This window comes from Furipterus horrens, unplaced genomic scaffold (genome assembly GCF_987537825.1).
Source record: "Furipterus horrens unplaced genomic scaffold, mFurHor1.1.pri manual_scaffold_2, whole genome shotgun sequence".
Taxonomy (NCBI): Eukaryota; Metazoa; Chordata; class Mammalia; order Chiroptera; family Furipteridae; genus Furipterus; species Furipterus horrens.
The window spans coordinates 163,050,214-163,065,778 of record NW_028327172.1 but is presented as its reverse complement, the minus strand read 5'-3'; the positions used below and the strand labels follow the sequence as shown (position 1 = coordinate 163,065,778).

Below are 15,565 nucleotides of genomic sequence, written 5' to 3'. Positions count from 1 at the left end.
CCTGGTCAGTCAAGCTGGGTACTTCATGGGTGCCTCCCATGGTCTGTGTGCACTGTCCTGTTGTGTTTAAGTCTTGAAGGATTTATCCAGAGGCTTATTGGCTATGAGGACTGGCCACCACCACGGTGGAGGAACTGCTCTGAAAAACCCCTCAAAGCAGGACTTTCTTCAGCCAGGCGCTGGTGCCCAGTGACATTGCCCCTTGAATGTATAGCTCGTGGAGGTGGTTGAATGGTTCTTTGGTGTGGTCTGATGCTGTCCACCAGCTGTAGTGCCTCTGGGGTCTCCTGGGAGGTTCATTCCAAGATCAGCCAACTCCTGTGCCCTTCCCTAAGCCTCCCTGCATGAGCTGCAGAGCAGTATGCAGATGGCTGCTGTTTGTGCTGTGTTTGGAGGTGCCTGGGAGAGGCCATTCTGCGAAGTGAGGTCACTAGTGCCAGGCCTAGAGCCAATTAACAAGGGGCTTGAGGCCAAGTATCACTTGTTTGGGGTTTGTGAACCTTTGAGAGATTTTAGAAAAGTCTACAGCATGACACAAGACAGGCCATTCATATTGAAAAGCCACTGGAAGCAGCTTGCTTGTACCAGATTTGTTGGGGTAGGGCCTCAGGGAATCATCAGGGCAGAGTGAACATTGGTGACTCAGCAAAGGAACAGTGGAGTCTGCCAGCACTTACGTATGGGAAAAACCTTGTTCTTCAACCCTCTCCCTAAAGCCAGATATCTTAGTTCTTCCCAGTTTGTCTCTGGTACCTTTAAAAGGAACCCCTGGTATTACAGCACCCTTTTTTCTCACTTACAGTCTGCACTAGTTTTCACAGCCAACAGTTATAGGGACTTCTCTTTCTAGCACTGGAACCTGGTATTGAGAATCCTCGCTCCTCTGCGACCCGATTTATAACCGCTACACATGGTTGTGGGACCAGCCCATTCTGAGTCACTGCTCCTACTACTAGTCTGGATGTGGCTTCTTCTTTATATCCTTTGTTGTTGGTCCTCTCTTTAGCTAGATTTCAAGTGGTTCTGAGTGGTAATTTTAATGTAGTTTAGTTGTGATCTTGATGTGGTTGTAGGAGAATGCGATTACCAATTTTACCGTGGCGATATTGACTTTTTTTTGTTTTATTATTTTTTTTATTTTTTATTTTTAATATGTTTTATTGATTACACTCTTTACAGTTGTCCCAATTTCCCTTCCCTCTGCTCCCCTTCACCCGGTGGCCCCCCTCCCTCCAGTTGTCCCCTGCTTTTAGTCCATGTCCATTGGTTGTGCATATAGTTCTTCTCAGCCTCTTCCTGTCTACTCCATTCCCTCCTCCTATGCTTCTTAATTCCTGTACCATCTCCCTCCCTTTCCCCCTTACCCCTCCCTTCTGACCTCCCCCCAATATGTTCCCCATACCTATAGTTCTTTTTCCACTCTCGTTGCCTATTCAGTTTGCCTTTGTTTCGATTCCCTAGCTTCTGTTGTTGGTTCTTGTGATGCAGTTTTCATTTTAGTGTTCATAGTTTTAATCCTCCTTCTGCTAAACCAGTCCCTTTAACATCTCATGTAATAGTGGTTTGGATCTAATGAACTCTTTCAGTTTTATTTTGTCCTGGAAGCACTTTTTCTGCCCTTCTATTCTAAATAACAATTTTGCTGGGTAGAGTATTCGTGGTTGTAGGTTTTGGATTTTCATTACTTTGAATATTTCTTGCCAGTCCCTTCTTGTCTGTAAAGTCTCCATTGAGAAGTCAGCTGATAGTCTAATTGGGACCCCTTTGTACATGATTCTTTTCTTCTCTCTTGCTGCTTTTAAGATTCTCTCTTTATCTTTAATTTTTGACAATTTGATTATAATGTGTCTTGGAGTGGTTCTCCCTGGGTCCAGTTTTTCTGGAGCTCTCTGTGCTTCCTGGACCTGTAAGTCTGTTTCCTTCCCCAAGTTCGGGAAGTTCTGCTTTATTGCTTTTTCACATAATTTTTCAATTTCTAGTTCTTCTTCACTCTCTGGCAATCCTATAATCCGTATGTTCAGTCTCTTATAGCTCTCTCAGAGGTTTCTGATCCTCTCCTCACTCTCCTTGTTTTCTGTTTCCTCTTTCCGCACTGGTTGACTGTTTGTTCCTTCCCTATGTTCTGGTTTGTTGATTTGATCTCTGGATTTTATTTCCTCACCACTTGTCTCATATGTGTTTTCGTTCTTTTCAGTATGAGTGGCTTTCAATCCTTTCTCATCTTGTTCCAAATCTTTTGTTAATTCTGTAAGCCACAATAGCTCCGAATTGAGCCTCTGAAAAGTTTCTTATTTGTTTTTCTGTCAAATTCTTCATCTGTTTCCTGGTGAGCTTCGCCCCCGGGATTTCTATAGTTGTCTGCCTCATTTTGACAGATTTGTGTTTTACTTTGATTCTTGAGCAGGCTATAGGGGGCGGAGCTGGTGTACTCATCACAACACAGCGACCGGCAGCGATCCTCAACCTTTTTCACGGCGCTATGGCGCTTTGTGTGGGGGCAGGGGTCCAAGATGGATTCCTGCCGTTATTCTCTGCTGGGAGACAGGGATCCATCCTCCTGCCCTCTGGGTCTCGCCCTCCGAGGCTATGCGGGTGCTGCCTTTCCCAGCATTGGGGTTGCGAGCTGCCGGGGTCGAACTGCAGCCAGGACTCCTCTCCCTGCTGCTGTCCCTGGTACTACCGCAAATAGCACTACCTGCTTTCGCTCTTCTTACCTGCCCGACGAGCGCTGTTGGTTTATAACTTGGTACGTTGGGCTTCCGTGTAGTTTTATTTTCTGGAATTTCTAGTTATCTTTTGTTTTGAGGTAGTTGTATTCCTTTCTAGTTGTAGAGGGAGACCGAACGTGTCAGTCTAAGCCTCTATCTTGGCCGGAAGTCCTTGACTTTTTTTTAAAATTGCATTGTCTTTTTTTTGTTGTTGTTGAGCATTTTTTCATGTGCCTATGGACCTTCTGTATGTCCTCTTCGGAGAAGTGTTTGTTCAGGTCCTTTGCCCATTTTTTTCATTGGGTTGTTTGTTTTCTTGATGTTGAGTTGTATTAAGCTCTTTATAAACTTTGGAGATCAGTCCCCTGTCTGTGATATCATTGGCAAATATGTTTTCCCACATGGTTGGTTTCCTTTTCATCTTGCTGATGTTTTCTTTTGATGAGCAGAAACTTTTTAGTTGGATGTAGTTCCTTTTGTTTATTTTTTCCTTTATTTCTCTTGCCTTGGGAGATGTATCCGTGAAGATATTGTTACGTGTGATATCTGAAATTTTCCTGCCTATGTTTTCCTCTAGGACTTTTATGGTATCATGGCTTACATTTAAGTCTTTAATCCATCTTGAGTTTATTCTCGTGTGTGGTGTAAGCTGGTGGTCTAGTTTCATTTTTTTGCACGTCCCTGTCCAGTTCTCCCAGCACCATTTGTTAAAGAGGCTCTTCTCACTCCATTTTATGTTCCTTCCTCCTTCATCAAAGATTAGTTGACCATAGAGGCCTGGTTTTATTTCTGGGCTTTCTATTCTGTTCCACTGATCTATATGTCTGTTCTTATGCCAGTAACAGACTGTTTTGATCACAGTGGCTTTGTAGTATTGTTTGATGTCTGGTATCGTGATTCCTCCTGCTGTGTTCTTCTGTTTCAAGATTGCTTTTGCTATTTGGGGTCTTTTTTGGTTCCATATGAATTTTTGGAGGATTTGTTCTACGTCAGTGAAATATGTCATTGGTATTTTAATAGGGATTGCATTGAATTTGTAAATTGCTTTGGGTAGTATGGCCATTTTGATGATGTTGATTCTTCCCATCCAAGAACATGGTATTTGCCTCCATTTATTTGTATCTTCCTTAATTTCTTTATTCAATGTTGCATAATTTTCTGTGTACAGGTCTTTTATCTCTGGTTAAGTTTATTCCTAGGTACTTTATTTTTCTTTTTGCTATAGTAAATGGTATTTCTTTTTTGCCTCTGTCTCTGATATTTTATTGTTGGTGTACAGAAATGCCTTAGATTTCTGTATATTTATTTTGTACCCTGCTATTTTGCCAAATTCACTTATTATATCAAGTAGTCTTTTAGTGGAGTTTATAGGGTTTTCTAGGTATACTATCATGTCGTCTGCAAATAGTGATAGTTTTACTTCTTCTTTCCCAATTTGGATACCTTTTATTTCTTTGTCTTGTCTGATTGCTGTGGCTAGGACTTCCAACACTATGTTGAATAGAAGTGGGGAGAGTGGACAGCCTTGTCTAGTTCCTGCTTTCAGGGGGAATGCTTTCAGTTTTTGTCCATTGAGTATGATGTTGGCTTTAGGCTTCTCAGATACAGCCTTAATGATGTTAAGGTATGCTCCCTCTATTCCCATTTTGCTGAGTGTTTTCAACATAAATGGGTGTTGTACTTTATCAAATGCTTTTTCTGCATCTATTGATATGATCATGTGATTTTTGTCTTTCATTTTGTTTAGGTGATATATTATATTTATTGATTTGTGAATATTAAACCATTCTTGCATTCCTGGGATGAATCCCACTTGATCATGGTGTATGATGTTGTTGACCTGTAGCAGTTCTCTTATATATTGCGTATGTTGAACTCTTTTTTTGTTTTGTTTTTTGTTTTTTGTTTTATTGATTATGCTGTTACAGTTGTCCCAATTTCTTTTCCCTTTGCTCTGCTCTGCTCAGCAGCCCCCCTCACTCCAGCAGTTCCCCTCCCTTGGTCCATGTCCACGGGTCGTGCATATAAGTTCTTCTCAACATATTGCTGTCCATTCGACACCCTCCTACTATGCTTTTAATTCCTGCACCATTTCCCTCCCTCTTTCTCTTTCCCCCTCCAGCTGACCTCCCCCGACATGCTCCCCATACCTGTGATTCTGTTCCCATTCTGGTTGTCTGCTTAGTTGGCCTTTGTTTCCATTCCCTAGCTTCTGTTGTTGATAGCTGTCATAACGTTTTCATTTTAATGTTAATAGTTTTTATCTTTTTCTTAAATAAGTCCCTTTAACATTTCATATAATAATGGCTTGGTGATGATGAACTCCTTCAGCTTTACCTTGTCTGGGGATCTTTTTATCTGCCCTTCCATTATCTGCCCTGGCTGGTTTAGCTCAGTGGATTGAGCGTCGGCCTGTGAGCTAAGTGTCGCTGGTTCGATCTTCCAGTCAGGGTACATCAGAGAAGGAAAACTCTGATTCCAAAAAACCTCCGCTGCCTTGCGGCATACCTCTTCAGGGGAAAGGCTAAGGGAGTAAACCCCGACAGAAAATCCGGAGCCGGAGTCCCTAAGGCGGTTTGACGTTGTAGTCAACACCGGCAACTCCTGCGGCGCACCTGAAGCCAAGCTGTATTGACTCCGTCTTTCCCTTGGACCCTTCAGCTGCGAAGAGAGGGGGGGTCTGCTGCATGGGCAACAGCAGACCCTCCATATCACCCTGCCCAGGCTCTGTAGCTTCAGCGTCATCACAAGATGTCGATTCAACACGGGAGGAGACAGATACCATGTCACTCCCGAGTCGGACTGCACAGCCATTCTCGGCGGTGCAGATAGACTCTTGAGAAGCTACACCATCGTCTCTCGAGACGGACGGCTGCCGACGACGGCCGACGATTCTGAATGATAGCTTTGCTGGATAGAGGGATCTTGGTTGTAGGTCCTTGCTTTTTAGCACTTTGTACGCAAGGAAGGACTGGCAAGAAAAATTCAAAGTTTCTTTTGAGAAATCAGCTGACAGTCTTATACATACTCCTTTGTAGGTAATTCTCCTCTTCTCTCTTGCTGCTTTTAAAATTCTCTCTTTCTTCTGAACCTTTGGCATTTTGATTATGGTGTGTCTTGGTGTGGTCTTCCCTGGGTCTAGTTTATTTGAGACTCTCTGTGCTTCCTGAAGCCATATGGTCATTTTCTTCCGCAAATTAGGGAAGTTTTCCTTCATTATTTTTTCACATAATTTTTCAATTTCTTACTCTCCCTCTTCTCCGTCTGGCCACCCTATGAATTGGATGTTGGCACATTTAAAGCTATCCCGGAGGTTTCTAAACCTTGTCATTATTTTCAGATCTCATTTCCTCCTTCTGTACTGGTTGATTATTTAGTTCTCGTATATGTTCCAATTTGTTGATTTGAACCCTGGTTTCCTTTTTTTCTCCACTTGTTTCATGTGGATTTTCCTTCATTTCACCCAGGATAGCCTTCATTTTTCCCTGTCCTGTTTAATCTTCTCTGTGAAGTCTGTGAGCGTCTTTATCACCAATGCCTTAAACTGTGCATCTGTTAGGTTTGCCCTCTGCTCATCAGTTAGGTTCCTTACCTGTTCATTGCTTAGTTGTGTCACTGGGACCTTAATCTGCGCCTTCTTCTGGGCTGTACTTCTTTGTCTCTTCATTTTAAGTTTTCTGTGTTTGCCTCTGTGATTTGGGTAGGGGTGTCGCACCTTTTATGTTATAGGAGGCAGAGCCTTAGGTATTTGATGATGCTGGTGACTTGATTCCCCACGTTTTTGCCTTGTATATGGGGTACAAGCCTGAGAGAAAACAGTGCCGGTTACTGCCAAGTACTTCTCCCCCTTCCTGTACTAAGTAAGTTGCCTCATTTTTGAGACTGGTAGCTTCCTCCTGTGCCCCAACCCTTGCTGGCTTTCACAGATAGAAGCAATGCATCTCTATTTCCCCCAGCGCTGGAACCACAAGCTGGTGGTCTGGTCTGGGGCTGGAATAGCTTCTTTGATTTAAGCCATATGACTGTTTTTTGCCAAAGCTACAGTTGCTGTACTGGTAGCCACACTGCTAGCCGCACCCGCCAGCCATGGGCCCGCCAAGCACCATCCCCGCAGCCGCTTTTCCGCTCCTCTTACATTTCTGGCTGATTATTTCTTCTTTAAAAAGAAAACAAAAAAACCAGGAAATCTAAACTATAGGGGAGTTCAGCAAAAAAATAAAGTTTTGAAGTGGTTGTAAATTCACCTTAGTTGTGAGGACACGTAGCATGTGTATTTATGCCTCCATCTTGGCCGGAAGTCTATATCGAACTCTTTATAAATGATTTGCAAATATATTCTAGATACTGAATGTTATGTGATTTGCAAGTAGTTTATTTCATCCTGTATGTTTGATGTACAAATATTTTTAAATAGATGAAGTTTAATTTATTCTTACTTTTATTATATGTGCTCTTGGTATTATATATTAGAATTAATTGACAAATCCAAGGTCATGAAGATTTACTTTTATGTATTATTCTAAGTGGTTTATGATTTGAGCTCTTATATTTAAGTCATCAGTCCACTTTAATTTTTATATATAGTATGAGCTAGGGGTTCAACTTTATACTTTTGCATATAGAAATTTATTTGTTCTAGAACTCTTTGTTGAAGAGACTGTGGTTTTTTCCTCATTGAATGGATTTGGCACCTTTTCAAAAATCAGCTGGCCATTGATGTATTGGTTTATTTATGGCTTCTCAGTTCTATTTCATTGATCTATCCTTAAGCCAGTACCATGCTGTGCTGATTACTGTAGCTTTACAGTAAGTTTTCAAATAAGGAAATGTAAGTTCATCAATTTTGTTTCTATTCAACATTGTTTTGGCTATTTCAGGATTTCTTGCAATTCTATGAATTTGATAACCAGCTTTCTGTTTACATAAGGGTAATAAAATTTTTAATGACATCACATTAAGTGCTCATTTAGATAGTATTAACATAACCATTTATCTGACAATCCATGAATAGAGGATGTCATTCCCTTTATTTGGACATTTTAAACTTTTTTAGTCCATTCCTTATAGTTTTCATTGTACAAATCTTTCATAACCTTTGTTAAGTTTATTCTTAGGTATTTAGTATTTTTAGATGCTATTGAAAATTGAATTGTTTTTTAATTTCCTTTATGGATTGCCATTGATGGTGTAGAGAAACACAACTGACATTTGTGTGTTGATCTTATGAACTGCAAATATGCTCAATTTGTTTTTTGTTACCACTAGTAGGTATCTTGTGAATTATTTGGGAGATATTTTATATATATGTTGAATCATGCCATCTGAGAAATGGCTTTACTTCTTCATTTCATATTTGGATGCCTTTTATTTGTTATTTATTTATTTATTTATTTATTTAGTCTAAATCCTCTGGCTAGAAGCTTAGTGTAATATTGAATAGCAGTGTGAAAATGGGCATCCTTATTTTGTTCCTGATCTTAATGGGAAAGCTTTGTCTTTCAACATTGATTATGTTGCTATTTGTGGGTTATTTTTCTTAAAGATTTTATTTATTTATTTTTAGAGAAAGGGAAAGAGAGGGAGAAAGAGGAGGAAAGAAACATCAATTGTGATTGCCTCTTGCATGCCTCCAACTGGGGACGTGGCCCGCAACCCAGGCATGTACCCTGACTGGGAATCAAACCAGCGACCCTTTGGTTCTATGACTGGCGCTCACTTCATTGAGCCACACTAGCCAGTGCTATTTGTGGTTTTTTCATAGGTTGCCTTTGTTTTATTGATGAAGTTTCTGTCTATTAATGTGTTTTTCGGTGTTTTTATCCTGAAAGGGTATTAGATTTTTGTTAAATGTCTTTTCTGTGTTTGTTGAGGTAATCAAGTAGTATTTTCTTTTATTCCATTAATATGTATTATTACATGGATTAATTTTCTTATATTGATGTCTTGCAGTCCTGGGGTAAATTATACATAGTTTATAAACTTTTTATATGTTTTATATTCAGTCAGTATTTTGTTGAGAAAATTTTCATTTGTATCCATAAAGGGTATTGGATATTATGATTTTGATGTGCTGTTTTTATCTGGCCTTGGTATCAGACAAATACTGGCTTCATCAGATAAGTTAGGAAGACTGCCCTTCTATACTGTATTGGAAGAGTTTGAGAAATCTTGAAGTTAATTCTTCTTCAGTGTTAGTTGGTGTGCTTCAAGTCTTTTTTTTAAATGTAAGCGTTTACTGCTACATATTTTTTGTCAACACTGCTTTTCCTGTAAGCCATAAGTTTTGGTACACGGTGTCTTCATTTTCCTTGGTCTCTAAGCTCTTCCAGAATTTTTAAGGTAGTTGTTTGAAGTCTTGGACTCCTGTTATCTGAACTTTCTCAGGAACTGTTTCAGTCAGTTCATTTATTCCTAGAATCAGACCATTTTTGCCTAATTTCTTTTCTAATTTGCTAATGCCTTGTGATTTTCTTCTTGAAAGTGGATGTTTTAGTATTATAGTGTAACTGTGGAATCAGATTTTTTCCGTTGTCCAGGGTTTGACATTTTTTTTGTTTTGTTTTGTTCTTATTGAAGGCTATAGCAGCAGTCCATTTCTTTCATGTGTTTGCTCAAGTATTTTTACAGAGAATGTATTTCTTACTATGAATGGTCACTGTAGAGTGTTCCTTAAGTTATTCAGGTAGTGTTTTGGCAGAGATTTCCTTGAATATCAGGAGTCAGGAAAAGAGAGTAAACCTTTCATAGTCTTCAGATTGTTCATGTTAGGACGCTCCCTCAACACTTAGGCAGGCTTGCACTGAGCCTAAGGACCAGTCCAAAGTGAAAGCTTATGTCTTCAAAGGTAATTTTTGAACAAGCATCTGATCCTGGGCCTGTGTGTGGCTTTCTAAATTCCCCAATATGTGCGTGATTTTGAGTGCTTCAGTTTCCCAAGGAAGCTGTCTCCCCAGCTTCCCCTCCCAGGCATTAGGCAATCTGTTGTATGCCCCAACAATGTTCCTTAGCCCCAGGCAGCTGTGGGTTGTTTGGCCAGCTGAATGGTTCCAGGCAATGCCTATAGCTCTTCCAGCCTTTGGGTAGCTCTCAGACAGGTTTAGAACATACACACACAATAATCTGTGAATAAGTTCTGCTCTGCCTTCTCCATAATTAAGGACCAGGATTCCTCATTGGGAATTAAGAAATACAGTTTTCATAAGTAAGGCCAAGCTGGGGAGGGGTGGAACAAGGGCCACTAAAATGACCACAAAGCTTTTCTACAGTTTTTAAGGTGCCTTTTTCTTGATTTAGTGTTTGCTGGATTGCTATAAACCTTTGTTCACAATGTTCTAAGAAAAGTCCTGGCAGTTCTTTTAAAACAAATCTACTCTTATAACAAATAATTTTTATTTTATATATTATGGAGATATTTTCATGCCAGGCTACAGAGCTCCTTTATTCTTTATTAAATGTTTTTAAAATTTATTTTTAAATTAAAGTCTACATACAACATTATATTATTTTTACATAGTACAACATAGTGATTAAACATTTACACATCTTACAAAGTGACACCCTGATAAATCTATTATACATCTGACACCATATACAGTTACTACAATATTATTGATTACATTTTTTGTGTTGTACCTTACCTCCCTGTGACTATTTATAATGGTAATCTGTACTTCCTAATCCCTTTCAACTTTTTCACCCATTTCCCTATTCCCCATCCATCTGGCAGCCATCAGTTTATTATGAGTGTATTCCTGTTCGGTGGGATTGGAAATTGCTGTAGCTACTACGCAAAACAGAATAGTATGGAGGTTCCTCAAAAAATTCAAAATAGAACTATCATGTGACAAAACAATTCCACTTCTAGATATTTATCTGAAGAAAACTGAAACACCTATTCGTGAAGATATATGCACCCCTGTGTTCATTGTGGCGTTATTTACAATAGCCAAGAAATGGAAGCAACTTAAGAATCCATCAATAAATGACTAGATAGAGATGCTGTGGTACACAAACACACAGACACACAATGCAATATTATTCAGCCGTAAAAAAGAATGAAATCTTGCTATTTGTGACAACGTAGATGAACCTAGAGAGTATTATGATTAGTGGAATAAGTCAGAGAAACACAAATGCAATATGATTTCACTTACGTGCGGGATCTGAAAAATAAAATAAATGAAAAACAAAATGCAAACAAACTCATAATTTTGAATTTTAATGTTTACTCTCAGGGAGAATGGAACCTCCTACTCCACCATTTTGCTGATGTCACTTTTCTTTATTGACTTTAAGGAATTGGATGTGAAAATGAATTTTATGTCAAGCCATACCAGAATTAGAGCTGCTGAATAAAAATGATGTTGAAATGAGTTTATATCAAAATAGTTTTCTAGAACTGAACTTTTTTTTTTCTCTCCCTCTGTATTAGGCCTTCTCATTTTATGGATGTGTCATTACGTAGCTTCTCCCTTTGTTGTGACCTGTTAAGCCAGGTTTGCCGCACAGCCGTAACTTACTGTAAGGATGCTTTAGAAAATCATCTTCATGTTATTGTTGGTACACTTATACCCCTTGTGCACGATCAGATGGAAGTTCAGGAAAAGGTAATTTTTTAAATCATCTTCAAAATGATATCTGCAATACATGTATAAAGTACTTTTGGAGGGAACTGAGTATTATATGTTTACTTGGAGAATTTGTAATTTTAGTGAAAGTGTACATATATGTTTTAATCTTCACTTGAGGGTATGTTTATTGATTTGAGAAAAAGAGATAGAGACATTGATATGAGAGAAAAACAGTGATCTGTTGCCTCTCGTATATGCCCTGACTAGAGATTAAACCCACAATCTAGGAATGTGCCCTGACTTGGAATTGAAATCGAAAGCATTTTTGATGTCAGGAAGGCTCTCCAACCAACTGAGCCACTCAGCCAGGGCTAGCGAAAATATTTTTTGAAAAATGATTGGAAAAACATTCTCAGTGAATTAACTTTATAACCATTTGATCACCCAAAGCCTAGTAATTTTGATCTAATAAATAACCTCACAGTTTCTCTTATGCTGAAGTGAAGAAGTAGTGAAAACTATGCATAGCAATTTGCAACACTATGATGGTGGGTGAGATACTACTTATATAAAATGTTTCAGTAATATGGGCATTTTTAACCTCAGTGCTCATACTGTAGAAGCACTTTGTTGAACTATGTGAAAGCACAGAAAGTAATAGCTTAGAAGTAATTGGACTGTTTTATTTGAATTATGTTAGCACAGTTGTTAACATTTATCTAATGGGTTTGGTTATTTTACTTTAAAATATAATTAAGTCATTTCTAACCTTTCATTTATTTATTTATTTTTTATTATGTTTAGGTATTGGACTTGTTGAAATACTTAGTGATAGATAACAAGGATAATGAAAACCTCTATATCACAATTAAACTTTTAGATCCTTTTCCTGATCATGTTGCCTTTAAGGATCTGCGTATTACTCAACAGAAAATCAAATACAGTACAGGACCCTTTTCACTCATGGAGGTAATAATTATTCCATCATCTTACTATATTATGTTAGAAAAGCTGGACAGTAGTACCTTTTGAAACCTCTAATGCTCTGAATGTGAAAAACAAAATTCTTTTTTAAAAATTATGAAGAGATAGCATGAGATCAACCCTCTTAAATAAAAAACTGAATCTTAATATATCCTCTTGCATTGCAGTAAAAGTATAAATATCAGTTAGTTGGTAACTATTAGAGTTTAAATATTGCAGAAATACGATATGCTTGTTTTTATATGCATAAAATTCATTAATATCTCAAAATTACCATCAGATTCTCTGAAGGACAATTTAATGTTTGAATTAAGAGATATTTATCCTTGTAAAGAGTTTTTTAAGTTTTTTTTCTTTTAACCTTTATAAACTTCAAAATTATGTTCAGTTATGTTTTTCCTCATAAATCTCACTATAATTTCAGAATTATAATTTATATTTTGTTAACTATGAATATGAAAATATAGGTAAGTATATTAAGATCTAAAACTAGAGTTACCGTACTAAATAAATAGGAATTTAAGCTTTTTTCTCTAATTGAGTATGTAATATTCTTAAAATTTAACTATGTTATCATGAGTGAGTCTATTAATATTTAAATTAAAACATTGTAGGATATGAAATGGAAGAAATAATTTACTTCTAAGTTGTTTGGTAGTAATAATGAGATGAATCAGTGTTGAAAAGTCACCTCATAATTTTTTTAAAGATTTATTTCACAGACTTAAGCAACGCATGTCAACAGCAATATCATTTTTAACTAATTTTCTCTTTTAGGAAATTAACCATTTTCTCTCAGTAAGTGTTTATGATGCACTTCCATTGACAAGGCTTGAAGGATTGAAGGACCTTCGAAGACAACTAGAACAACATAAAGATCAGATGATGGAGCTTATGAGAGCATCTCAGGGTACTTTTATATTATTTCATTTCATTTTATTTCATTTCATTTAGTTTCTTTCTTGTCATGGGAACTTTTATCTGCCCTTTTATCTGCCCTTTCCTGGGTAGAGCAGTCTTGGCTCTACAGGTCCCTGCTTATCATGACTTTGAGTATTTCTTGACACACCTTCTTGCCTGCAAAGTTTCTTTTGAGAAATCAGAATTAGAGGTATTTATCCTTTCAAAGACTTTTTCAAGTTTTAGTTCTTTTAACCTTTATAAACTTCAAAACTTCCAACAGTCTTATCGGAACTCCTCCATAGGTAACTGTCCGCTTTTCTCTTGCTGCTTTTAAGATTCTCTCTTTACCGTTAACTTTTGGCATTTTAATTATGGTGTGTCTTGGAGAGGGCCTCTTTGCATCCATTTTGTTTGAGAATGCTTCTTGGACTTGCGTGTCTATTTCCTTCACCAAATTAGGGAAGTTTTCTTTTATTATTTTTCAAATAGATTTCCATGTTCTTTTTTTTTTTTTTTTTTTTTTTAGGTATATTTTATTGATTATGTTGTTACAGTAGTTTCAGTTTTTTTTTCCCCTTTGCTCCCCTCTGCCCAGTACCTCGCTTCCCTCCAGCAATCCCACCCCGCTTAGTTCATGTCCATGGGTTGTGCATATAAGTTCTTTGGCTTCACCCTTTCCTCTTATTATTTTTAACTTACCCCTGTCTATTTTGTACCAACAGATTATACTTCTTAGTTCCTGCACCATTTCCCCATTTCTCCCCTTCCCCGCTCCCAGCTGGGAACGATCCCCAGGTGTGCCTCCTGACTTTTTAAAACGCGTGACTGTGCTTTCTGCCAACCTGCTGCTGCCGCCGCTGCTGCCACCAACACACCGCGTCCTCTCCGCCCCATCTCCACCCCTCCTACCTGTCTGGATGAGTATTTCTTCTTTATATCTTTGTTTGCTGGACTTCCATGCAGTTTGATTTTCTGGAACTTCTGGTTGTTTCTAGGTTTGAGGTAGTTGTATTCCTTCTTATTTGTGGAGGGAGACGCAGCGTGTCTTTCTACGCCTCCGTCTTGGCCGGAAGTCTGATTTCCATTTTCTTGATCTTTCTCTTCTCCTTCTGGAAACCCTATGTTAGAACCACTTGAAGTTCTCCTAGAGGGTCCTTACAGTATCCTTTCTTTTTTGGGTTTTTTTAATTCTTTTTTCTTTTTCCTGTTCTGATTGGTTGTTTCTTTTTGCTTCCTTATGTTCCAATTCATTGATATGATACTTGGCTTTATGCACTCCACTCTTGTTCGGCTTTATGCACTCCACTCTTGTTCCCATGTAAATTATCCCTTATTTCAATTACTGAATCCATCATTTCTGACTGGATCTTTTTCAGGCTGTTGAGGTCCTAGCTAAGTTCCTTGAGCATCCTTATAACCAGTGTTTTGAACTCTGCATCTGATAGATTGCTTACCTCTCTTTTGTTTAGTTCTTTTTCTGGAATTTTGATACCATCTTTCATTTGGGCTATGTTTCTCTGTCTCTTCACTTTGGCATTCTCCCTGGGTTTGTTTCTATGTATTAGGTAGAGCTGCTATGACTTCCTATTTTGGTAGCGTGACCTAATGTAGTAGGTGTCCTGTTGGGTCCAGTGACACAACCTCTCCTGTCACCCAAGCTTGGTATTTGAGGAGCATCCTTCATGTGGTCTGAGTACACTCTCCTCATGTAGTTGAGCCTTCATTGCTGTTGGCAGGTCAATGGGAGTGATTTACCCAGGCCAGTCAGTTGCAAGGGCTGGCTGTGACCACTGACCACTAACGTCCTCAATCTATGGAAGATCAGCTGTGCAGGGGCAGGGTGGTGGTGCTCTGATGTGGTCTGTAGCTGTCCACTGGGTGCACTGACCCTGGGGTCTTTGGTGGTGCAGGCCTATGTCAGCCCCCACCTGTGTTCTGCCGGGGTCACCCTGCATGAGCTGTAAAGCAGTCTGCGATGGCTGCTACTAGTGGTAGACTTGGAGATTCCCAGATGAAGCTAGGCTGTGAATCTAGCTTGGCTGTTGGTAGTGCCAGGCCTGCAGCTACTTAGCAAGAGATAGAAGGGCAGGGGGCTTACTGAGGCCTGATGCTGCTTGTTTGATAGGATTTAAGAAGTTGTGAAACATGTGCCTCCACAAGCCATTCACATCTTGGGTGGGCATAAGTTAAGTGGGGTGGAGTTTCCCAGTGTCTCCAGGGCAGGGCATACAGTATTAGACAGGTTGGTGGAGTCTCAGATATGGCACCCTCCTATTGGCTCTGTGGCTCTGTCTGTGGAGGGCTTAGAAAAGGACAATGGCCTCTGCCCCCCTGTTATCTGGGCGAAAGCTGTGCCCCAGCTCTCACCTTGATGCCAGACACTTCAGTTCCTCCCTGTAC

At 39.0% G+C, this 15,565-nt stretch overlaps 1 protein-coding gene across 1 annotated transcript in view; it reads left to right on the top strand.

The window, feature by feature from the left end:
* Positions 1 to 15,565, top strand: part of LOC150019847 (serine-protein kinase ATM-like) — a 174,450-nt gene that overhangs the window by 73,375 nt on the left and 85,510 nt on the right. Inside the window, exons 30-32 of the mRNA XM_090266710.1 lie at positions 11,140 to 11,314; positions 12,083 to 12,247; positions 13,040 to 13,172. Coding sequence (XP_090122836.1) covers positions 11,140 to 11,314; positions 12,083 to 12,247; positions 13,040 to 13,172 — 473 coding nt within the window. The remainder of the gene's footprint in view (positions 1 to 11,139; positions 11,315 to 12,082; positions 12,248 to 13,039; positions 13,173 to 15,565) is intronic.